This window comes from Schistosoma mansoni, assembly GCF_000237925.1.
Source record: "Schistosoma mansoni, WGS project CABG00000000 data, supercontig 0244, strain Puerto Rico, whole genome shotgun sequence".
In the NCBI taxonomy this organism is placed as follows: domain Eukaryota; kingdom Metazoa; phylum Platyhelminthes; class Trematoda; order Strigeidida; family Schistosomatidae; genus Schistosoma; species Schistosoma mansoni.
In genome coordinates, this window is record NW_017386108.1 from 161,346 (window position 1) to 189,342 (window position 27,997).

The 27,997-nt window shown below is 31.8% G+C and overlaps 1 protein-coding gene across 1 annotated transcript; it reads right to left on the reverse strand.

Moving 5' to 3' along the window:
* Positions 1 to 274: 274 nt before the first annotated feature.
* On the reverse strand, positions 275 to 27,997 carry Smp_124760 (hypothetical protein; the record flags this gene model as incomplete). The annotated part of the gene is made up of 12 exons (XM_018790954.1): positions 275 to 3,311; positions 4,990 to 5,096; positions 6,736 to 6,800; positions 8,860 to 8,992; positions 11,113 to 11,218; positions 14,290 to 14,588; positions 14,827 to 14,970; positions 16,995 to 17,090; positions 18,903 to 18,986; positions 21,198 to 21,269; positions 22,997 to 23,044; positions 27,974 to 27,997. 12 exons carry the CDS (start codon positions 27,995 to 27,997, stop codon positions 275 to 277), a joined length of 4,215 nt encoding a protein of 1,404 aa, XP_018647376.1.

Here is a 27,997-nt window from a genome sequence, read left to right on the forward strand (position 1 = left end):
TGTGTAATACTTTTTTTAACAAATTCGCATCACTCGATGAAAATAAAAGGCATAGTAACAATAATAATAACGGTAACTGATGAGAGAATAGTTGAAAATGAATAAAATAAGGTGTTTAGATGAAAGAGAAAAAAAAAGGGGGCCATGGTATATAAGAGTTATGAATAAAGTAAACTATGTTTATTCAATTTTCATTTACTGTTTTCTTTTCTTATTATTTTCATTTCTGTATACGAAATACTCTCCTTGAATAGGTACTAATGAGAATTATCCTCTAGATATTTTCGTGGTACCTGCTTGAATCAATTCTCTTTCTATATGTGTTTACTTTGGAGTCATCAGCAGATAAACTTCTTTTTATAATTGATCGATGAAACTTTATTGTATTATGATGATGATGATGATGAGATCTATGATAAGTAAGTCGATTTGATTTATTATTATTATTATTATATCCATGATTAGGTATCATTTCCATATTCATATGAAATGCTTTATAATATTTTAAACGACATTGTTTACATAAATCATCATATTCATCATAAGAAGATGATGATGATCTTGATAATGATGATGATGGTAATAAGCTTAACCATTTATAATTATATAATCTTTCTGATATAGGTAAGTAATTGAAATCACGTATAGAATGTTTTTTACAATTTGCATTATGTAATTCTATATTCATAATTAAATCACCACATGTTGAAATAATCTTTCTATTTATAGGTCCATGTCTTATATAAAGTTCATTTTGATTCTTATTAACCTTCTTTAATCTTTTCACAGTGATTTTATCATTCATAGATCCTTTTCTACCTTGTTGTAACATCGTGGAAGTTTGTTCTAGCTGAATATTCTTAGGTAAGATATTTTGACTATTATTAGTTGTAGGGGTATGCTGATTATTTAGCTTATTTTGATATGGTTGATTTATTAACATTTTAGATGAACTTTCACCTGGTGATTCAGAATAATTGAAAGTTTTAATTTGTATACTTTGGGTTTGTAATTTATCGGTAGGTTTGGATTCAGGTATAAAATGTTTATTCATTTCATTTGAATCTGATGTCCAATTCGGTACAATATTTGTTTCAGTTACATAAATATATGGAAGGTTAGTTTGTATTGAATTATCTTTTTGATTGTGATAAAAATTGGGTAGTTTTTCGATTCCATTAGCTGAACCAATTTGTGTACTAGTCTCATTGACTAGAATTAATCCATAACAGTCTGTTGTTTTGGTTAAATTATTCAACATATTTCTATTATGTTCAGTCTTTTTCATTTTTTCAGAAGAAATAAAACTGGATTCCGATTCTATCAACCAGCTTTTTACTACTTCTTTTATACTTGAAACGTTAGCTAAAATCATTGGTTTTTCCACTGTTTGAATTTGTGTAGAAGTGTCTTTTGAGTTTACTGCTGGAGGCATATTTACTTGAAGCTTCTTACCCATCATTATTGGCAAATAAGTTGCAAATGATGATGCATCACATAATTGACTGGAGTATTTTTTTGTAAGTTCTCTGGACTCATAACTTAAATCAGTCATATGACGAGTAACAGTGTTGTTAACTGTTAAAGATGGTCCAATCTGACATGAAACAGAAAATTTTAACGGAGGTGATATTCTTGTAGTAGATGCATTAGTCATCTGAGACAGATTCCTTGAATGTGTTTCAAAACTTTTTGATCTTCTATCATATTTTGCATACATTCTTGAACCATCATTACAATCGTTGACTTGGCCACTGGTAGCGGATATTATTGATTGAATATCTTCACTCCTGATTGGTTCAGTACCGCGATTCTGTTGCACTATGCCAACCTGACAACAAATATCCCATACTCTCACACCACTAGATTTAGATCTTCGGTGAGTAACTCTGTCAGTTTTTTCTTCTTTTTTGCTAGAAAGTGTATGTGACGGATGATAAGACTTTTGCTCTAAAATCGTATCATTTATAAAATTACACTGCACAGAACTATCTTTACTGTAAATTTTGTTTATATTTTTATAGCAATACTGACACATGGTTTCTGGATTTATGAGATTTCGCTGATTATTTGACTCTGCATCCAATAAAATCGTATCTAATTGTCTCGAAATATACATCTCCATATCAGTTTGAATACCTGAATCAATTGTGTTGTACATTTGACCTTCACTAAGAGCATTGTGATTAACTCCATTTTCAAATGAATATCTCTTTACATGTTTTCGGCTTTTCATTTTAATTCTGTCGCTGTAAACATTCATAAATTTGTTTTTTTCTCGGTCATTAACCGGTGTCATTTGTATAGCCGGCCACCACTTACTGTCAGTAGGAGGAGCATATCCCCATGGTGTACCTTGTTGTATCCAACTGTATGATCTTACTGCTGAATTCGTGCTTTCGTCGAAATTTCCTTGGTCTTCGTTTAGGTCTGAAAACTGAGTAGACGAACGATAACTAAATTCTCTAATAGATTCACTTGGAGTAATATTTAATGGAGACCTTCTACCTGGTGGACCTGGCTCAGTGTTTGGACTTTCAGGAGCATGAGACTCATCCTTAAGCGTACGTTTGCTACGTTTATACCACCATAGAAAAGATCGTTTACTTGGTCTGCTTCTATGGCTTTCAGAGTAAACCTCACCATGCATTTGAGAAGAGCTTGTTTTTTCTTTTGTACTAACAGAAGACTCCGATGGACTATCAAATCCTGAACTTGCTGTAGTTTCAGTGAGACTAGCATTTAAACTATATGGTCTACATTTTTTTCTACCTTTTGATCTGGAAATTTTTTTCATAGCACTACACTTTTTATTTCTATACGTTGATACTCTATCATCAACAACATTAGAATCTTTAGTTTCAATAGACAAACTTGGCATTGAATGAGCCGCTTTTAATCGATTTTCTGATATATCACTTACTTCACTAGAAGAATTCATATTCGATGTAGATACCTCTGGTTTACAAATAAATGGTGACAATAAATTGATTTCATGAAATTCTGAACAATTTGTACAATAAACAACAGCTGAATAAAATGGTGAATCAATTTGAGTCATTAGTTCTTTTGTGTGTTTATCAAAATGTGAAGGATTTTCTAACATCTGATCACTGTGACATTTTAAAGAGTTTTTCATGTGAGAAGCTTCATGTGTTCGATGATCGTATACTGTTGTATTCTTGTTTAATGTAAATGTTTTAGGTATATTTTCAGTGAAACATGTTATTAACTGTTTTTCATTATATTTTCTATTTATTTCATTTGGATACATTGTTTTATGTTTATTAGTTACTTTATATACTGAAGGCCTAAAAATAAATAGAATAGTGGAGAAGGTTTGTAGCTCAGGTGGGTGATTTTGATATAGGTTTGTTCTCTGAGCTGGATGGTTTGGTCGTGGAGGAGAAATTCAAACACTTCACTTCTATCCGAAGTTTGTGCTGATGACGTCATTCAGAAGGATGATGAAAGCTCCACGACCAAACCGTCCAGCTCAAAGAACAAACCTACATCAAAATAAATAGAATAACTAGTCAAAATAATATAAAATACTGTTTCGTAAACGGACAAATAAAGTATATCCATTCAAAAATAAATTACATCATCAGTAAATATCGAAAGTAGAGAATAGTAACCATAGTAATAATCACACAGTTTAAAGAATAATAATAACCTCAAACAGTAAACCGATCACTTGAATAGATTAAGCTACAATACAGTGATATATTCATATATTCATACATTCTATCTTCCTATGGGAATACTCTTTATAATATTAAGCCTTTTATAAAGCATTAATGATCATCATGAGTAGCAGTAATTAATTTGTTGAACCATATACATTCATAGAAACGTAATGATATTCATAAAGTATGCTACAAGTTATTTTGCTGTCTGTCTGTTATCTTTAGTTCAGCTGACAATAACTTCCAACCTCAATGTACAAAAAATAGAAAAAAACGAATAAGCAGTTTTTTTCAACTTAATTAAAAAGGCATTTTTCGATTTTTAGAAGTAAATCTACTCATCAACGAAAAGCAACCGAATGTCACGTCATGGTTCACGACTTCTAATTATTTAGGATGTTCAGAATAAGTAGTGACATATTACTCTACATCATAAAGTCAATCAAATATATTTTCAATTATCAGATTGTAAGATACTTTAACAGATTTTATCTAAACTTGTAGATTATATGATTTCCTTATTCTGGGCTAAGGTTATTTGTTACGTTTTCAATGCTCAATAAATATATTGTATCCAGCCCTTGAGAAAATATTTTACATTTCTTTAGTGGGTGAGTGCTAGTTATAAAAGGTTTAATTATCATTCGAAACTTTGTTTCTGCACTCTATTTGTTTTTTCATCTAGCGAAATCAGTGCGTTACGCTGACGTATTCACAGAAGACAGCTACGACAAATTCTAATTGCCTGAAATGGATATTTCAGTGAAAATTATAGTCTTGTATGAGACACACACAAGTTAAGTGAATAGAACCCTCCTTCCTACTCTCACCAGTTTGTCTTTTATATGCTCTAAATCATCCAACCTAAATAGTGTTTTTTCCATACCATATGATCAAACTTTCATGAATTTCTTTAGAAGATATCTCCAGTTTTTATCATAACGTGATATTCAGTCGTTACCCGATCTATTCATCTATATCTATTGATGCTAACTTGATGATTCAGTCTATCTGTTCATTTGAAAGACAGAGACAACTTTGTTATTCAGATATGTTTTTCAAAAATAAGTCTCAAAAAGTTTAACCAGCTGAATTCAAAGTGAACAGTTACAAGTAGTCAGAAAATCCTTAGACACTTCTATTAGTTCGCTTGGATTTCAGATGACATTTTATTTTAAGGTATACAGACATTATCTTTCCTTATTTAATTCATAGTTGCATTTGAATACACTTATTGGTACAAAGTACACTGCTTTTATCCCTTCAATTACTTTAGTTCATTTGTTGGAAAAAAACTTACGAAAACTTTAAATATGAATCTTCGTTTTTCAGTGTTGTGAGACTTTGGTCATTAACTTCATTGTCGGATGTATTTGCCACTGCTTCATTAAATTTCTGTAAAAAAATCTAAAAAATTATAAAATGTATTTTTACGGGAACAGATACTAGTAAATAATATAAGCTTTTCTATTACAGGCTGAAAAAATCTAGCAACGACTCAATTACTTTGTCGAATCAAGAGCACAACTTGTTCACACCGATGACCTGCAAGCTAATAATAATATCAAAATATATATTTTTTATTCATAAACCGATTGAAGTATGTGTTATCTTGATGGGATTCTGCGATTGCCGTATGAATGAGAGACAATTGTTCTCATTCTGTCATTAAGGACTTTCAAACAAGTTTTCTCTCTTCTATTTCCTTAAAATCAAATTATTTAATCGAGGTTATTGATCAGCAAACATCCGAAGTTTCAGGAATGCATTGGGAATTGTTTAGTGTTACACATGATACTTGAATCCAATGTAACTGGTGATCTCATCTTCCAGCTTACTTCGTGAATCACTGTACTAGGAATATAAAGTTTATTAGCCCAAATGATTCCCAAAATTAATTGTAGTTTAATATGTACGAGAATCTATCCCCCATCAAACCAATATTAATTTCATCGGTAACATTTCTGTTACCTCTGGCCGATTGTGAACGCTATATTATTTTCCCTAAGCTGGTTCCGTACCCCCGAGCTAGAACTATACACCGCGACTTGAAGACCAGAGAAAAGGCACAAAGTATGAGGGAAGCACTTTACTACAGGGTTCATTTATGTACAGAAAATATGGGGATTTTATAGTAATTTAAGAGTCCTTGAGTTTTACTGAAAGTTCTATAACACTGCTAAACATACTAGCAGTGTATAAATCAGCCAATCAGGATCTCCACATGTGACTTTTCCATTTTCGTTATTTTAGTAACATAACTTCACATAACTTCTAATTAATCGCTGATTGGTTGAAATGCTCCTTGATGACCCCTGAGCTTGTTATGTCGCTTGCGAGAAAAATGCAGGGTCATCCCAACAATTTCAGTGTGGGAATAAATGAGTGCTTACAAGCAGGCAATCAAGTCTTTATGCACAAGATCCTACAGAAAGCATAGTATCAAATAAAATCAAAGGACTGTTTAGAATAGATGTAAAGTCCATCAAGTGATCGCAGTATAATAACCCATTTGTTTAATGTCTTTCGAATTCTAGTTTGCCTATATGACCAAATAATTGGATGATTCTTCTTTCAAACATTTTAAGATTATGTAGTTAATGAAAATGTCGGAAAGTTCATACAAATAACCTATGTTTGCAAAGCAAGGTATTTGAAGCTCCGTCAGAGATTGCTTGTCAGATCAGATGGATCAGTGTTTCACTCAATGCTATCCATAACTGACTATACAACAGGGATTATGCAATTTTATTTGACTAAGAGTGTCGACTGTAATATGTTGAACAAGTTTCTATTCTAGCTATTAAATTAATTACCATAGATTTTTCACTTCTCATTTCAATAATCCCATATTTAATATCAGAAAGGATTTTGTGGATATTATCTCAACTATTGAAATCTTATATTTGTTTAGATGTTTAACCGAATTCATTATTTATCAGGTATTACGTCGAATACTTTATCTGAAAGCAAAATACTCTACAGTAGTGACAATACATAATATAAACGAATTTTATAGGAAATTCCGCATATTACATAAATTTACCTTCCATGTCTTTACTGTTTCAGTTAGCTGGTGAATATTCTCCTTTTTTACATGTATAACAGTATCTGAAGTATACAGATAATTGAAAGTGACAATACAAATCTAATGAGATATTAATCTAATTGCAGTATCTTGGTATTAATCACCAAGAGTTAATTCAATATTGGAAATCAATTGTTTACATGTTACACATAAGATTAGAATTGTAATATATTCTGTTTAAATAAGAACTTTCGTCTAAATTAGAGCGAATAGTTTCATAATATTTGAGCGCCGAGTTGATGTAGGACAATAAATAGGAATAATATATTTGTAAAATCTCAGCCAATGAATTTGAAGCAAATCCAACATTTTACCTGGCAATCTGGTCCAAGCTTTTTCAAGGAATTCTTTGAAATTCATTTACTAAGATTTTACAAATATGTTATTCCTATTTATTATTCTATTCATATTTACAAACTAGTGAGTATTTGGACGACTTAAAGCATATGAAATGAAGTGAATTCACTTCATCCCAAAATGTTCATTATTCTTGTTTTATAAAAGTATAGCAAGAGAACTAAATGCATAACTATATGTATATATACAAATTAAAATCAATTCAATCCAAGAAGTAAGTCATAAACAAATAAAAGACTAAGAATGAAGTCTAAGAGGGAGACAATCAAAATGAATATGTAGCCGATGACAGGATAAATATTACAAAACACCAATCAAGATCAAGGTCAATTAGACAAGATTTCAGTCATATTTTTTTGAAAATTCAACTTCATTTAATATTTAGAACTAAGTACAGTATAGCATTGCAATCATTATTGCGTCTACTTGATTACCTTAAAATCTCTTGCTTATATTTTCACATCAAGCATACTTCTTTTATTTTGCTTCAGAGATAGAAAGGGCCGATATTATTTGAAGAATAAAGATATCAAGAAAAGATATCATGTACTTATAATGTTAAAATAATCTGTTGATCAAGCTACTGTTGTTTACTTGTATCTTCCCATTGATGTTTAGGGCTGCAATTGATCAGTCTCTTATTGGCATATGTGCATACAGTACGGATCGCCTTAATATTTCCTTACGTCACAAGCTTTATAGGCAGAGATGGATGGTGGCTAGGACGCGCGTTTCGTTCTATTTGAGACTCATCAACTGGATGTACCTGCATCTTCGAGTTGATGTTCACTCAGTAGCTAGGCGGATAATGTGATAGCGTTTGAAGCAAACGGTATTATATTCGGGTCCCAGGGTGAACATCAATTCTGGTATGCAGGTATATCTAGCTGATGAGTCCCAAATAAGATGAAACGCACATCCTGGATTCTACTGCAAACCATCATCTATCTCTGCTTATGAATTTATCTTGAAAGTTTCCGCATCAAAGGTATATCATAATATTGATTTACATATTGAGTGAGATAATGTTTTTGTCTTAATGTAAATGTATTTAAAATGTTTTGTTTGATCTAATAATCTGTCATCCAAATAATTTGAACAGCAAAGTTGACTTTCAACTTAAACTAAAGGTTACAATGTCAGTGAAGCTAAAAAACCCTGTGAATGGTGAAATCATGTGTTTTCTTCCATTACAGAGTCATGAATATGCCCAAACCTAGAAGCTATTGACTTTTCTGGAAATTTCGATTGATTAAGTTTTCACTCCAGTTATCGAGCACCATTAAGTGACTCCATCAACAGTATTACAGTCACATTCTTAATTTCAGACAAAGTAAAGTAATTATTTATAAATGTTGGCAGATGACAGTAAGAACACTACTCTGAATAATAAACCAGAATGATTGGTTTATTGTGTATTAAAACACGAAACATGCTATGACAAATAGTTCTGAAATCTGTGGTTTATCATGCAAATACTTTACGAATATTTCTTCCTTAATCTTCTAAACTGTATCCATGTGTACCCAAGTTTAACATAACATACTATCAATCCCTATCTAAAGCTAAACTTAAACTCTTTCTCAACTAATTTATTCAGGAAAAAATAAGTGAAATAATGTACCTGAATGAAATTTTCTTATTGTCTGAATGTCTTAAGAATATACAGATTCGTATGTTAGTTACAGATTTTGCTTTTGAATAAATACATTGGAAAATTCTTACCTTTGGTTTTATGAGACCTATGAGATAACCCCTTCAATGTTTCTAATTCCGGCTCATTTCCATATTCGAGAAGAGTTTGTAATGAATTTAAAAAGTCATTGAATTCTTGTGAATCCTCCACAATGATTGGTTGCTTAATAATAGAATATTTCGAAAGAAAAAATGAAGTTTCTTGGTGATATTTTATAGCAGTCAGGTTACAAGTATTTCATAAAGTATTATATACTTTTTACAGTAACCCTTATTGCTTGTAGATAACAAGCTTTATTTGCCTTTTATTCTGTTTCCCAGTCAATATTAACCTAAGAAGTGAGGACAGGATGATTGTCTTCATTAACTGATAGAATTTTCAGAATATAACATCTTAAACCACAAGGCTACGTTGATACTAGAATTTTCAAAATCTGAAATTATCTCTTAAGTAACTTTTTATATAGAAGAATACGATAGATCTTAGTGGTAGTATGAACTGAACTTTACACCTTTTAACATTCAATTATTCATCAAATTGAAAGTATAATCAGATGGCTATATTACTGTTAATAAGTTAAAAATATACTGTTTGTTAGTATATCACATATTTGTCTATTGTTTAAATTACTGAACATCTGGATTCCCTGTGTTAATATGCCTGATTTATCGGATGATAACCAGTAGTGTTCTGGATTTTACGATGGATCCTCACAATTAGAGATTATTTGAATCAACTACTCATTGGTTTCATGTCATTGAAACACCAGAAATAATGAAAATAATCATTTCTTATTATCTTGCAAATCGAAAAGTATATTAAATATGGGACATCAATATATATATATATATATATATATATATATATATATATATATATATATATGGCTTAATAATAACAATGTTTGTTACTCATACGCTACTATCGGTAGTCTTAAGCATTAAAAAGCAAAACTAGATGTAACAAAGAGGGAATATAATGTGGCAACTTTATTAAACGATTTTAATAACTTAAGTTTTCTAAATAACCTCATTCTTCTTTGTTCCATCGTGACAGCTTTATCGTCAAGTACTCAAAACTATTATCTTGCAAAGTTAGAATAGTTCTCCCTGAAAACATTTTTCCACCTTACTTACTAGATCTATTTTATTTTCAGGATAAGGTTGTGGAGATGGGTAAGTCTCCATTCAGACCACAAGCCCAACAATGTTAGACTACTATTAAAAATCTGGAAACACTCGATGGCCGTTTCATACTAGTATGGGACTCACCAGCAGTGCTCATCTATCAAAGGTCCCAGGTTTGAATCCCACTGTTGTGGAGTCACATGTTAGGACGAAACGGCTGTTGTGTGCTTCCAGGTTTTCAATGATGGTCTAACATTTATCGGTTCGTGATCACAACCATTATATTTTAATGGACAGTTTTATAGAAATTCATTAGGCGAGTAATCTTTAAGTGCTCACCAAGTTCAGTATGCGTTTCTCACAGAGCTAATCGTTCATTTTAAATTTCTGTAATGCCGACCATTATAAGTTGATTATTTTATAAAAGCGCTTTATGTTACTACCAATTGAGAATATTTAACGTTTCTTATGTGAACTACAATTCACTTCTTTATCTAAAAACACATATATATTCATATTTTTTCTCCCAAACGCTTGTCAATTAAAATGGTTCTTTCTAATTTCAAGTTGATGTGTAATATGTAATAAAGAGGTTATGCTTCAAAACTAACAACTATTTTGAGATTTAGGGACAAGATTTGTTACGACCTCATAAGCTTCAAATAACTGAAATATAAGAACCAAAAATAGGAATGCTATGTAGAAAGTTAATTCAACGGCAAAGATCAAGAATCACTGACCTACAAAACTTATATTCATTGTTCCAAGCTTAAAAATTGTTTTTGAATGGTTGAATTCATGAGTCGATTAAAGCTAGATCACCATGGAAAACCTGGAAGCGCTGTTACATAACAATATTTATCATACAACATAGTTATTGTTTGAAACTTAAAATGTAACCGATCGAAATTGATAGCCGAGTATTTGAAAATTCTATGATAATTAACCCTTTGTTTATTATATTTTGAAGCTCTCAAGACAAACTTTTGCTTAAATCAGTTAACATAACTGTTGATCATTCAACTATTCGTTACCATGTCCAAACATTCGCTATATGCTGTAGGGAATTCAATCTACATAACTACTGAGATGGTGGAGAAGATTTGTAGCTCCATCAAAACTACATAACTAATTTTTTAAAGAAAAGTTACTTACATCAATATTTTCAAGTTTTTTTATGTAGCTCGTACATGTGGGCATCAATATTTTTGCGAAGAGATTAATAGCGATTTTCCATGAACTATACAAATCTTTATGAAAACTAAAAGAAAAACATCCAATTACATATAAATGAAAATAATTCAATTAATTTATTAAACTCCATTTCATAACTAAGTGATTACAATTTTCATTAGAAAACTATTTAATGTTGTTAGTGAACGTGTGACATATAGATCTGTAGTTTATCTGAATATATTGTGATGTAGGTTTGTCCTCTGAGCTGGATGGTTTGGTTGTGGAGCTTTCATCATCCTTCTGAACAACATCATCAGCACAAACCTGGGGTAGAAGTGAAGTGTTCGAATTTCTCCACATATGATTCATAGCTTGTCCTGTGCACCTCGATGTCAATTGGTTCTTATTGACCTCAAATCTGTGATTGTTTATTTCTTTGTTTTTGTTGTATCTCCTATTGGTTTGTTTTTGTTCCTATGTTTGTGTTCCTATGAATATATTGTATTTAGACTGTTCTCGTCTTAAAAGTGGATCAACTTCAACAACACGATGTTAGAAGTTTGATATGGAACGTATTGATAAATATATATCTCAGACTTCATTCTCAGGAGACAAGCCACGGTTGATTAAGGTGAATAAATGAGTGGAGTATGAATTTCGGATTGTAGGCAAATCACTGAGTGATTTCGAGACTCAGTTCACATACCCTTACATTCGGTACAGTAAATAGATATGAAAACAATCATACAGGGAAACAAATATATTGAATAGGGGATTACAAAAGTTCAATGCAGTTAGTAATATTAACAAGGTCACATATACGTTGTACAAATAACTAGGAAGAGTCATCTGCCAAATAATTTGCCGAGTTTTACATTTGCTTAAAATATGATAGACTAGCATAGAAATGTGACAAAAGAGAAGGCTTATTACATTCTCAATAAGGAGTAGGACCGAAACCCTACATGAGTTCAGTTCATCCAAATGCTTACCAGTAGGGTGCATCTATGTATTCTATGCAATATAAAAATCACAGTTGATAACCAAGTTTTATTCTCGTACGTTCGTGAATTATTTACAAAGCTCACATCATACAGACATTAATTTTATGAACAAAATTTAGTTGAGTATATTTTAAGTCAAGTATTTTGTATGTACAATCGTTGTTCTGGTATGAAAAATTATTTTCTTTGCTGACCTGAACTTCTGACAACTGTTCTTTAGAAGTTCTAAGTCATTTACAAGGACACTAATGAATAACCTTCACTCAGCCACACTTTTCATTTAAATTGTGGTGGTCAGCCTCATATGCATAGAAAATAAAGTTTTCTTATTTTATAACACTTCAGCATACTAGTGAACCTCATGAGTAAGAGTATGACAACATAATTAGTAGTTATTGACCAGAAAGTATATCTTTGTTGGTTTATTCTTGTTTTATGAGAAAATAATTTGCGATTTATTGTTAGGACACAGATAATAATCATTATTTTCATGAGAGTATTTATTAATATAATGGTGACCAAATAAGTCTAGTTATCGTTTTTTAGATGCTAACTACGAAAGCCATCATCCAGAAGATACAAGTGTTTATTAACAGTTGTCTACGCAATATACTTTGAATCCGTTGACCAGACACTATCAGCAACAATCTACTGTGGGAGAGAACAAACCAGATTCCATCCAGTGGAGGAAGAAATCAGGAAGAAGCACTGGAAGTAGATAGGACACACACTGGATGGGATTCAAACCACCAACTTTATACACAACATAAAGTAACATAATAATACTTTTGGTTAATATGAAAAGAATAACTAGACATTATCAAAAATACAGATACAGCAAATTAGTTATCAATCTTCACATGATGGACCAATTTATTAGGCACATAAGGTAATATGACTGAATATTCACAGAATTATACATCAAAAACTATAATATCAAGTTCATTTCACTAATCTATAAAGAGAATTCTTCCATACATGAATACACTGTCAAATGACTAAAGTTGGAAAATGTAAATCACTCAATTCTAACTTATCAAGAGTCTTAAAAGTTTATAAATTTAACATCACTGTTGTATGGTTATGTGTACGAACTGTTGGAAAATTACAAACTAAACCAAAACATCTTATCAGTGCTTTCTGATTCTCAATGACTGTCCAACTAATTTCAGTTTACTGTAAAAATTTGATAAGTAAAGATTTTGTATTGAACTACCTACCAAAATATCCACAGGATACTTTTATTTAAAAACATAGTATGGATTATTCCAATGTTCAAGGTATCTCACTAACTTTTTTTCCTACACAGATATTTGGATTTAGTTTAGAAAATCCATCTGTTTATTTCAGTCGTAAGAAGAATTGTAGTATAAGATGGTAATATGAAATAATCCCAAACTTTAACAATGTTTCCAACATCTACTAGGTACGTTTTTTTAGATAATCAGTTATCCTTTCCGTAAATTATGTTTTAGATAAAGTGTTACTTTGGTAATCCGGTATCTGGCTACAACTTGATCGTGTGATTATCGTTAACGACTTATACATATCGTCAATCCCCGTATATAGTCATCGACTTAAATCATGTTAGTGACTAACATAATTAAATAAGTCAAGTACGAGAATGAAGTTTCGAATAGGTATATTTTGTACAGTCGTTGATGAGAACAGACGGAGCGAACGAAGGGAAACTAAATGACATGCAGTGGAAAAGGTGACTGGGCTAACTCGATTTAACCAAGTGTGAATCGATATTTATAGTCGAACAAAAATAAGTTACAGACACATGATCAATAGGTTAAGTAATTAACACACATACGATCATTTAAAAAACGTCTGGGTTATTAAGTAAATAAGTGACAAGGTAAAAATGTTTCTTGAGAAAAATGAATGGATTGATCTGTCCAAAGGCTAGAATAAGCTTTGTGGGTCTTGGCATAGTACCAGCCCCTACATTATAATATTACAGCTTCAAACTTCTTATTTGATTTTTCATGAAACTTATGTTGATGCATAATTCAACACTTAGACAATGAAAGTTGATGCGAATAATAAAGTGAAAATATATTCACAGTACTTATAATGATTAACAGAATGTGATTTTAAAAGTTTTAAACAACAGTTTGCCTTTACAAAATACTATTCAACCTACCGTTTACAAACATTTTTAGTTGATGAAACTTCTCCTAAAGTTTCAAAATTTTCTTCATTTTCACAGGACTCTAATTGGTTGCTCTTATCTGATATTGGACTATGTTCTGGAGAAGTAAGCCAAAAACAAATTGAAGGTGCATTATTTATTTGTTCACCATTACTGACTTCAGCATTCCATTCACTATGTAATTTTGATAGAAATTGATTATTTCCCCATACTTTAACAGATTCACCTCTATGGACCGATTGTCCAGATGGTAAACGTAGCGAGGCTAACAAGTATGCTGAATGTTTGCCCTGAGTTAGTGAGTTACGAAGAAAGATCGACCTCATTATTGAGGATTTTGCCAAGAATTCTTTTGTTTTGAGAGAAAGTCTCGTATATATGCTCTGTCAAAATGGAAAATATAAAAGTCTTTTATCAAGAAGCAAGTCTAAATAATGATACGAATTTTTATCCTAACTTTGATTAGAGAAGCAAAAAATTGTGTCATCTTCAGTTTATTTCGGATTTTTCTTTATTTCTATAACTTACCAATTGAGTTTCTATCATAGTTCTAACTGTTTCAAGAGCTTCATCAGTTAACAAACTCAGTGAACCTAATTTTTCTTGAATTAGCGAATAACTCGAAAGAACTTGTTGTATTTCCATGCGAGCTGCCCAAATTTCATGGTGAAACTTGGAAGAAAAGATAAAAGGGGCAAATAATTAAACAAATAAAATCAAGCATGTCAGTGAAATTGATAATTACATTTATTTTCAAAACACATATTGCTAAAGAATCCTTGAAGACATTTATGTTATCCTTATCAAATATAATACGATCTAACTAGTTTATGAATAATATTCAACAACTACTAACTCATTATAAACATTTGCTTGCATCACATATTTGTAACTGGTTTCTTTTAATGACTTAGATAAGAATTAACAGAATTCATCTACGGAAATGTTTCTACACCTTTGAATCTAAAGTAAAAAACACACAAAAGCCAAGCGATCACAACTACGGGAAATTATCAACCGATTATCAAGTTGGAATATACATTTTGACAAAGGAAGAAGATATTTACAAAGCTCTCATCACGGTATTCGTAGAAGAGAATGTTAAATAAACAGTAATAATACATCACTTCCTAAAATACACCTGTAGTTATTCTACTGCCTACAGTTTACTGACTAATCCCACTGTAACTGAAAGAGTCAATAACAAATTAAAAATAGTTTCGTCGATCAATTGCAGAACTTATTACATCAAAAGTATAAACCTCACAGCACACTCAAGTTTTTTTCTGGCTAGCGTTTTTTAGCGGGCTAGTTTGCTGCGGGATGGGGTCGCTAACCCCATGCCCAACCCTACTCCTTTATCTGGGCTTATGACCGGCAGTAACCCCAGGGGGGTTCCAGGCGGACGATCTAGACTTTTCAGATGATCTGGCTCTTATATCACACACGCAACAACAAATGCTGGAGAAGACGAACAGTGTAGCAGCAGCCTCAGCAGCAGTAGGTTTCAACACACACAAAGGAAACAGCAAGATTCTCTGATACAACACAGCATGCACCAACCAATTCACACTTGACGGAAAAGCTTTGGAAGATGTAAAAACTTTCAATTATCTAGGCAGCATCATTTTTGAACACGGTGGATCTGGTGCAGCTGTGGAGGCGCGAATCGGCATTTCTACAATTGAATGACATCTGAAACTCAAAACAATTGTCAACCACCACCAAAGTGAGAATTTTCAATACAAATGTCAAGATAGTTCTACTGTGTGGGGGGTGAAACTTGAAGAACTACGAAAGCCATCATCCAAAAGATACAGGTGTTTACTAACAGTTGTCTACGCAAAATACTTCAGAACCATTGGCCAGACACTATCAGCAACATTCTACTGTGGAAGAGAACAAACCAGATTTCAGAGGAGGAAGAAATCAGGAAGAATTGCTATAACTGGATAGGACACACATTGAGGAAAACACTAACTGGGTCACAAAACAAGCTCTCACATGGAATTCTGAAAGCCGAAATGGAAGAGGAAGACCAAATAATACATTACGCCGAGAAATGGCAACAAATATAAGAGGAATGAACAACAACGGGATAGAACTAGGAAGGATGGCTCAGGACAGAGTGGGTTGGAGAATGCTGATCAGCAGCCTATGCTTTATTGGGGGTTACAGATCTAGGTAAGTAAGTAAGTAAGTGAGTAAGTAAGTTAGTAAGTACATTTATGTTTAGTGTCCATTTTACAATATACCGACCAAAGTACCTATGAAATAAAATATTTGAAGAAGTTACATCAGAATCGCCAATAGGATGTAAGAATATGCTTAGCCACGAACTGACATAGTTTGGAGAACATTGAAAATCATAGAACACTTAATAGTTGTTTTATTCTACTTTGCGATTCTTCGATAGTGTATACCCATGACTTTACCAGCGTTGAAACTAAGACATTGTGATTTCACAACAAAAGAGATCCAGTCAAAACATTTTCACTTTCAATGTGTTTGTAAGTCATTTGATCTTCTATCAAAAATCCTAACTCAAAGTTCAAAAACAAGGGCTTATTGTATCCTATTTTTTTAACAATGACTGATCATGACCACATCTGTCTTCAAAACTAAATACCATTCCATTGATCGGTAAAGTAGGTATGAAATATTCATTTCTATGTTTATTAGTGGTTATAACTAACCTTGTGATACTCATGTGATTTTGTGATATGAAACTGTATTGCTTCAGATAGTTGAGAAATGTATTTCCAACACCTGTCAACATTTGCACCAGTTTCCTAAAAGGAAATCATTTGTTATCACATTATAATAACATTGAAATTGACTGAAAAATTGAAAATCTTTACCTATAAACCTGTTTCAAAAGATTGTAATGATTTTTCTTCACTGAATCAAACTAATCTTTCTTTAGGGTGAAGTGTATAAAGAATCACCCTTTGAATAAGTTTAAGATTTGCAAGATTGTATTATTACTTACAAAGCTTTTTATCAGACGACAGGCATAATTACTTCATCATAGATAGAATTTAAAGTAAGACTATGACATTAGAATCATTCACTTCTTCAAGTAACAGATAATAGTGACTCATTATTTCTGTCCATAATTATAATATTTACCTTTTCCATATATAACATGTTTTTAAATAATTAAATGTTCTTCAGTTACATAATTTTTGGATATTGCCGCTTGTTTATTGACTGATAAGGTAGGTATCCAACAATTTTATCAAGCTCATCATTTTATTTGAAAATATGGCGAGACTATAACTTATGGACGAGCTAATCAGAAGCCTTTGAGGGATTTCAAGGTCACGGCGCCAATTTCACTACCTGATGCTCATGCACAATCAGTTCACAGAAGATTTTAGAAAAGACTTGACAATTAAGCGGCTACAACAAATGAGACTACTAAGAAGTTCCTCTATTTGTAATTTCGGTAATCAAATGACTTGTAGACCTTGTGCAGACTACCGTGATGTTGTCCTCCGATCTAATGTATGTTGAAGGAAGACGTTTACTAGAATAGGAACCTTTATCGCTCGATCCAGATTGAGACTAAGGCATATTATAATAATTGCCGCCAACTGTATAATAAAAGCACTAGTAACATTGACTGCAATAATCGTAGATGTTACTGAAGCTTCGGCTGTTCAGTGGTATGAGTATTGTAGGGACATATCCATAATAAAAATGATAAACTTACACAACCGGAGTACATACAAACAATAATGAAGCTATGTGGTCGAGGCTGAGAGGGATTTTGCAACCTTATCATGGCTCCAGAGACCAACTATTATGGAGCCATATGGATGAGTTCGTCTACCTTATGCATTACGATTTTGGAACTTTTTAATCTCTTTCTAACCTTGTCAAGCTTTTGGACCATGTAAAAGAAGTGGTCCCACTCCAATTCTTTGGTGTGGTAAAATACATTTTTACTCTATACTAACTGTCTTCTGGTTGGCTAATATTTGTCGAAGTCACCTAAGATCCGTTCAAAGGTCGTCCGTAAATTATAGTCTCGCCGAAAATATAATATGAAATTGAGTATAAAAAAAGTTATTGAACTAAATCTTATCAATCTCATCTTGGAACTAATTCTTAACCTATTGTATAGTAACATATACAGACAATATAACGACAGTTGATTAGATACTTGTCATCAATGTAGTCTATAACTTAGTAAAAAGTTAGTATTCTATAAATAGTTAGCAAGAATTCTTAGATCCTAGTCATTCCTGAAAACGTCAGTCAACCACACTAGAATATTAATAACCGTTCTATTGTTCATGTTGCCTAAATTCTGTACTTCACTTATCCATTAACTTTGAAGAAGCAATCAGGATCGTTTTTAGATGCCATTACTTGACCAAGAATATGAAGGAATAGATAACTGTTGAACTAACAATGGATGACTGCAGTTCAGGTAATCGGCTTTTGTGAGAAAGTATGGTATAAGAGTAAAATTATGATAAAGATTATGGTTAACATGCTATTGCAAGCTTTGCAACCAACAATCTCAAATGAGAGTATACTTCTATTCATCATTACTTACTGAATTATTCAAAAGAAATACTTTAGATGCTTACCTGATCATATATTCTTTCTGGATGCGCAACATTATCCCGGGCGCTCAGTGTTATCGCTGTATTTATAACACGGTCTGCCAATTTCTGGAATTACATTTTTTGTTACAAAGAATTTGAAAAACGAAAAATTGTCATAAGAAATTTTCACATTGTATAATACGACTTGTTAATTAAAATAAATTTTCTATATAACTGGTCACAAAAGAACCTTTACATTTAGGAGATTTTTTTATCACAACTACTTTTGTGTACCCAAAGTTTTAACAAATTTTAGCAAAATAGTTACATTGAATGAGATAACATTCGAGCTTCCGTATTAATATATCTAGTATGGTTGTAGGCAACCGATATATATATATATATCACATTTTCTTTGGGCGTCATTAGAAATAAGACTCCAGTCACTTACAATCGCAACCACTTTTATCTGTCTTAATTCAGGTAACTTTCGGACTTTTGAAACTACTTTTCAGTAACTCTTTAACTTCTGCATATTCTATTATGCTACTTAATAGTGTTCAGTAGTGTACGAGTACTAAACAAATTTAACAACTTGCATCTGCCTCGATAAACTACTCATCCGATACATTTCTGCCATTGACCTATTTTTTTTCGTTATCCTTTCACTTTTTTAGATATCTGCTCCGTTTTATACGCTTCCATTTCCAAAACAAAGCAATAGTCGTATGTTGTTTCTTCATTTTTTAGTACGTGTTGTAAATATGTTTTGATCCGCTTGTCCGTTGGCTGTGATTGATGTTTCAACATTTCACCGTATGAGATTGACTATTTCTTATCATTCACATTACTTCCTATAACAGTACAGTATTTACGTACATTTATCATCTAATTCAAATGTTACAACACGTTAATAGGTTGTTCAGTTAGATTTTTCAAACTCATTCTTTAGTATATATAATCTTTGAGTTACAAGATAAGAAACATCCTGAAAGATACAACAGAAGCCATAAGGTTGTTCTAAAATATCAGACGGCGTAAATGTAACCTTCTTACTATAACGTGATCATAATCCTCTTGCATTTAATTGACCACAAAGCTTTCTCTCTGTCTTACCTCTATAAGTCACCTCATATAAATAGCCTTTGTGAAACATTTTGCAAATCTTAATAATAAATTTAATGAATAATTTTGCTCTAATCAGAGGAGCTTATTGTATTACTGTTGCCAATACTCTCGTCGTGATCTATAGTAAGTCAATTCATTTGTCCAGCTTAATAAAAAAAGCCATTTTGTTTCATGGATGTCTTATGTTCTGAACAAAAATGATCTATCAAGATAGAAAGTATTACGGTACAAACTGTTTGTTCTTTTTATAACTTGTTACTTCTAATCGTCTGCGACGAATAACTCCCTTTCCTTTTTTGTAATTTGTAATCTGGTCGTTCCAGATGCAAACTAACTTCTGTAGATAATTGCTTGATCTATACTCTGATTTGTTATTATCTTCCAAGCTTATATTCATATATGAATGTTTTGGATGCAGTAATTTAACAATTCGTAATTAAAACTACACTAGCTTTGGATAACTAATTGTTTCCTTTGTGTAATTTATTATAATAGCGTTTTTAAATTAAGCGTTAGAATTAGAGTCAGCGAACTATTTCTATTTAAAATCAAAACATTAATTATCATTGTACCTACTTTTCCCCCTACTCAAACACTGATATGATAGAATACTGAAAACGTTTTGTACATTGGATAATTATACTAACATTCCTTATATTAGGCATTGAAGTATATGGTCCAAAGGGCTATATGTAGAAATAATAATCAATAATATCCATGTCAGGTGGATACGGTTATCTACCTCAGACAATAAGATAAAGGGTTGCTCCAGCTCAGTTGTCTAAAGGTTAGGCGTTCGTGTGCGAGACAAAATGTCCTGAGTTCGAATTCCGCGTGAGGACTGCTGAGTCCCATACTAGGGTAAAACGCGCATCCAGTGCTTCCAAGTTTCTAATGGAGGTCTAGCTCACATTGACTCATGAATCCAACTATTAAAATCGCTACAATCTCCACCAATCACCATTCTGATAAAAACTAGTACCTTGAGAAACATTTTACAAGACTAATTGGTCATTTATGTTCTTATCTACTTATAGAGAAAGTGTTACCCAGAGTTTATGGAACATCAATACTCATGTTCACATATTGTTTTATAATTAAAATATAAGTAACTTGTAGTTTATTTCTTTAAAACGTTATACATAAGTCATCTGCAAAATATAATATTGTTCACTAATCTTTGAAGCATAATCAATAAATATAACTCACTGAGAAATCACGTTCCAATCCTGAAATCCCTTGTAAATAGTCCAATATCTCAATATTTCCTTCAATATGTTCCTAATAATAATCAAGTTGATTTATTTGAAAATCTTTCATATTATCAACTTATAGTTGTATATTATTGAAATCATCAAAAAGAAAATCTTTCATCAGGCATTGCTTCCCTATTTCAAATATTCACTAACATTTTAGTGAAAGCTATTAGTTTTTTAGTTGACTAATGCCAATAATTGTGCTGAATTTTCGTAATTCACTTTTATTAATGATGCACTGTGATGCAGGAGACAATTCGAATTAGTTTCACAATCACATATATTCACAATCCATCTCCACTTATGAACATGAGAACGTATTTTTGTCGAAAGACACATCAGTAGTCAATCTAGCTAGATGTGCAAGTAGATGAGTGACAGAATTAACGTTTGATTGGTCTCCATTGAATCTCATTTATAGAAATGAAATTCATACGAACAAACTTTATCGTTTTGGTTAACACTAAATTATCAGTCAAACATGAATGTGTGTAGAATATCATAACTAACTATAACCTTGAAGTTTACATATTAAATATTGTCCCTTTATATGAACTATCGATTCTTCTATAACCAAAACTTTAAAGAAGTTCTAGAAATGTCGTACTTGTTGGTTGCCAAAGAATGACGATACGACATTATCATTTTAATTGTTCCTTGAGAAAGACTATGCATCTATTCACTCTAGAATTAATAGAAAACTTTCTTTTATGTATGTTCAAATAAAAAAATCATTTTAGTAGGATTAATTATTATATAGTTTATCAATTTCTTATTTTAATTTGATATCCCAAGATGGATGGAGGTTTTCAAGGTAAAACAATCGTAATATAGTATTGGTTCGATTCGTTTATTAAGTACTGATGACTCCATTCCTCTTTAATCCAGGTAATCACTGATTAGAATATAACAGTGTAAAGGTCATGTGTAACGATTTATATATGCAACATGATGTATGGTCACTAAACTAAGATAGAACTACAGTGAAGAATCCGTCCAATAACTAAGTATTAAACTGTAAGCTTATGTATTTCTGTATTTATAAAAGTAGTAATTAATGCGCTTACTAAACAATAAACGGTCTTTGGTGTTATCGGATTTGGGCGTTACTCTATGATGAAGCAATCAACTATATTTAATTCTCTGTTCGAGCAATCCTTCGTAAGAACCGTATAACATTAATGTGTGTATCGTCTGCTTTTGCAACAATGAACTAAAGTCATGTAATAAACAAAGTTTGAATCGTTGCTTTATGTTTGACATTTTTTGCTAAAGAAAATCCTCCCTAATAATCGAAATCTTTGATTTTGAGTTAGATAACTTCAAATATTATTCAAAATATCGTACAGATATTTCCTTAATATTGTAGTGAATGAGTATACAAGTGGGGACAATGGAACGTACGTGGAAACAAAATTACAGAACATCGTACTAAAATCTGAGAATCGTACCGTAAATACTTAATTTGCAAAATGTCAATCAATTGTCCCAAATTCGACTGTTTCTTTTGCAAACATCAGTCAATCGTCTCAGACTTCACTGTTCTTTCGTTTCTTCAGTCTTATTAACCTTCTGCCACTAGACAATTCACTTTCGATTGGTGATATATACTACTTATATCTGTCGACATCAGTAGCACACACCACGACATCACAAATATTTTTTTATTCACAAGCTCTTAGATAAATATTTAGTGATATTCATTTCGACATTGTTTTTTGTATTCACTAAGGAACTAATAATTGGACTCACTTTCAACATTTTTGTTCGTTCCATCATTCCTTCTTGTATTGTATTATCCTACAACAACAAAATCACAGTAAATATTTCACCGTTCTTTTAAACAGTTTGGAATAAGATTCACATATTTGTGTTGATATTTTCTAGTTCATAGTATCAAGTTGAAAGTTTAAAACATTGGATGCCTACTTAATGATCAGACGTCACCGCATTCTCTGAAGACATTATGTGAGGTTTAAAGTGTGTACCAATGACGAATCTTAGGCAAAAACGTAATATCTGTCTAGTTCATCCCGGCTTTCAATAGATCTCTAACAAACATCAATTCAAAGTGAACAACATTTATAATCCCTTTTTCTCTATAATGTTAAGTATTTAGGTGTTTTATTGCAGGTTTTTTTTAAAGTTGTCTTGCATATCGCTGACTGTGATTAAAGTAAACTAAAATGTCTTCAGATAATAAAAAATTAAGCTTTCCTCGAACGCCGTTCGTGAGATCTCTTGACTTTTATATTCAGCCTTTTAGGGTCAACGACCCGTAACTTTGATTCATTAGACTTGAAAATTATTTCATGGCCAGCTGTATCCAGACACATAAGCGTACTCCTTCCAGAAGTTTGAGTTAAACCGGATCAGGAAAAGCCGTGTGATGTATTAAAGCCATCTCTTACATAGACCAACATGCTATTGACCAGCTTCTAAACAAGATTCAAATAGGTGGGGTGAGACTCCTGTGATGCTTAAAAGGGTATATGGAAAGTCTACTTGGGCACAGGAAAGTAGACAATAACTTATTTATCTGTCTGTGACTTCTCCGACTTCCTTTGAGTAAAGAACAATTTCAGAGTGTGAAGGTGAGTAACTAAAGTTCAAATCTCACAGGGAGCATCAGTTGCATCAGGACTGCAATTATCCTTAACAGATGTGTAAACTAACACGAACTTAAGTCCACGAATTTCTGTTAACTACCTAACAATCGTCTGGTGAATAAAATACGAAATTAAGTTTAGTTAGATTGAAGAGAGCGAAAACAAAAGTTTAATCAGAGCAACATGAATTCCCCTTATTTAATGGGGTTCTCAGCAACCCGTAATAGTGTTTAAACTATACATTTTTATTTATATTTACGTTTTAAATCTTTCTATTGATCTTCCACTTTTATGCTATTTTTAATGATTGATTGCTTCATTTTTCATACAAATCAATGAGATGGTGATAAATTTAATTCGTTTGACCAGTTTTTTCTAAACTGCCCACAGCTTTTTATTTCTAACTAGGTATTCTTGATTTGACTTGTTTTGTGGATATGAATCACCCTTTACTAGTTGACTGGATTACTTTGAATTCTCGTTGGATTTCGAAAGAGCTTGCTAATAGGGTATATCACAACCAAAGGCTGTTATTTCATTATTCTGATCCCCTTTTAAGTTAAATTAGAACATCTCAAATAATCTTTAAAATATACATTTTACTTCTCTCTAGTATCAATATTACAAACTGTACTTAACGATCACGATATTCAGTTATGCGTTAATAAGCTTTTTGATATTGTTAACTTCATGGAGAACATGTGTTGATCAGTACATCAATTACTCATTTCACTGAAACGGAAGCTCAAACATCTGACGAAATAATCTAGATTAAATTTATTTTATGTCTGAAGCAATTCAAGTCACGAAATATAATTAGTTTCTGCAACTAGAGTGATAGTTAAAAGCTATGTGATTAAGCTATTTGGTTAGAACCAATATACACAAAATCCTGGACACGAGTACACTGCTTTACTGATGGTGTTTTCATGTCATTTTAAACTCATATGATTCTCACAGTCAGAATCGTCATGGAAGAGAATATACTTTGGTCTGGTACATGATTACTAAACTCACCTCATTATTAGTGCAGAATGGATTTGAATATAGATCACATAACCGTCTCTCATTTTGAATCCTTTCTTTTTGAATAGATGAAGAGAGGACATCATGTTGAATTTTTCCAACAAGAGCATCCTTTTATCAAGAGTAGTTTTAAGAAAATATTAAATGAGATCAGGTTGTTGAGTAGTTTGGTGATGTTTATGCAATGACTTGAGAATTTGTCATTATATCAGGTTCATCTTTACGCTCTTATCAGGGCTTAAAATTTTCGACTAACTCTTGCATAACTAAAGCTCATCTCCCTCATCATTGTAGTTATAAAGCCACTTACAATTGATATTAAATTATTATCAAGCCTAAATACCATTGTAGCGTTAGCTATCAGTATAGTGACAGTGATATGATGTGTTATATTGAAGTCTCATAAATTAATATTTTATGGATTCCAATTTATATGGAATCAGAATTTCGAACTCTATAACTTCAGCATTAATTCAGACTTACTAGTATGAACAAATACAGGTGATGTTGATAAGTTCGTCTCACTGATTTACTCTGGATCATATGATACTAGTTATTATTCTTCAGAAGCCGAAAAGTTCAGAATGACTTTTTAGAAATTTAATGACTTCGTGAAACCTACGTTCTTTCTCATCATTCTGCAGCAGTGTGAAATTTTATACTAATTGAGATATGTATTCAAAAACAATTTACAGCCTTGACGTTGTTTCGAACCTTATGAAATAGTTCATAGGTGTCACTGACACCTTTCGTGTTTAGGTGTCAAGACCTAAAACGGTGATGTGACTTAGTAACATGTGGCATTCTTAGTTTTTAAAAGTTTTAATTTGACTTCATTCAAATATCTAAAAAAGGCAAATGTTAGAGCTATAATTTCATTTTATTGTGTTTTGTGACACGGTATTTGTTATATCCTAGCGAAGATATAAGTATGGGTAACTTCCGGGACCTATTAATGGACGATTATTCTATATATATTCTTATTGTTTAACTATTGAGTAATTAGATTGTGTATATCTATATTCATCTTATTATAAGCTTCATTTTGACCTATGAATTATTATCATACGAATTACTGTTCCTAAATTATATTTAGTTTATTGATTACTGTTTTCCACGTTCACAGTCACATTCGGCTTGATCTTGTACAAATATTATTTCCTATTTGATGGTGTGATCCGGTCTATCTGTCTGGTATATAAACCGAGTATGTTTGAAATAAATGATTCACATAGCAGAAGCTGCAACTGGTGTTCTGGACTCAATTGAAAGGGGTGGGCGGACAAGGGACAAATAAGGCCGCTGAACTGCTCATACTGATCGAACGTCATTGATTGGCACAGTATTGAGATTAGAAAGGTCGTATTTCGATGGGTGGATAATTCACGTGATAAAAATCCGGACATAAAATCAATAACGAATTAGCATACGGCCTTATTTACTTTTCAAATTCATAACTGTATTTGTATTTCCCATTTTATTCAAGGTTAGCAACAAAAATTAAGCTTCATTATGTCATCTTTTAAACATAGAACCAAAATAACACTGATTTTAGAACTAAATAACATATGCTGCTGTTTTTAATGGCCATTATTATCGAAGTGTTGACATTTTCTGGAATTTCTAAAGGAAAAGCATCCTTGATATTAATGTTTCCTTTTCATGCAACTCAAAACTAGGTGTTCAGTTCTAATACATGGAATGTATCTCACTTACTCAAAACCTTTAAAAATCTACATCAGTTTTCGTGTTGCATTTTAATATGTTCTAGTCTCAGTTGTGTGACTACCTCATTATTAAATAATACAGATATTAGGAACTTTGGAAATTCAACTTTAACCGAGCAACCGGTTACAGAGTAATTTATATTTCTTTGAATTATGACAGCTAGATACTTTGTGAGTTTGTAGTACCTTTTATGTTTATATGAATTACTACTATGATAGACACGAAGGTTTATGATTCAATTCAAGATGAGACACAACTCATCTTAGTTTTAATCTTAACTAGTTTCTTATATTTTCACTCTTAATGCAATCTAATAGAATCTTTATTGACTATAAAATATGTTAAATTTATTAAATTGATTTAACTATATGCTAATTTTCTTAGAGTTTCTACACAAGTCAATAATAAGCGTGTCCTTTTCGTTATCTGCCAGTTACACACATTTTTGTACTTCATTATAAATTCGATCAGTTTTATCATTTACTGGACGTTAATAAATCAAATAGATTATGTTTAAGAAACTAGTTTGATGATGATTCAGAATGTGCCAACATACAAAATCACATTGAATCTATTAGGTGAAAGGTAGAGTGTCTTGTAAAAATTACTCTCCAAACTCATGAGCCTTCTAAACTTAGTACAATAATGATTTTAAGCTTTAGTAGGTAGAGTTTAAATAAACAATGAATCAAAGAAATAGAAAATAAACAAATTTGTTGAATGTAAATTATTCAGCTCATCTTGTTTACGTTATTAACTGTAAAACCATTTGATAGTTGTTATTTCACAAATTGAGTGAAGTTGGAAAACGTAGACCATTAGATTCGAATTTAGTGGTTAAAATGTTTCATGTTCACTATCACAATGATTGTTCCTGGATTCAGGTTCATAGTGGAGTACAAGAGTATTTGTTTCGGAAATAAATTATGATGAAGGTTGTTTGTTCAGCACAAACTTATTGTAAATAAGATGACCCTCCTAAATTATTTGCCAAGATTGTATTTACTTAAATTGTTCTCTAATTAATATTTTGTTCTAAAATATCATGTACCATTCACCAGCCATATTTACTAGTCTAATGAATGATGCATTGAAATGTGAAGCTACAATAACTAGGTTTCAGTTTACTTGTAAATGGTGGAGAAGTTTTGTAGCTCAAGTGGATGATTTTGATGGAGTTTTGTTCTCTGACCTGAATGATTTGGTCGTGTCGTGGAGAAAAACCATCCAGCTCAGAGAACAAAACCCCATTAAAATTACTTGTAAATAGTCATCTCAATCTGACAGATCACAAATTACTTCTATATACAATGAAATTTAAAATAAATTTGTTTTGTAAACGAAAACTTGTTCAAGATAAACTTACATCAATTGTTTGTAGTTCTGGCAT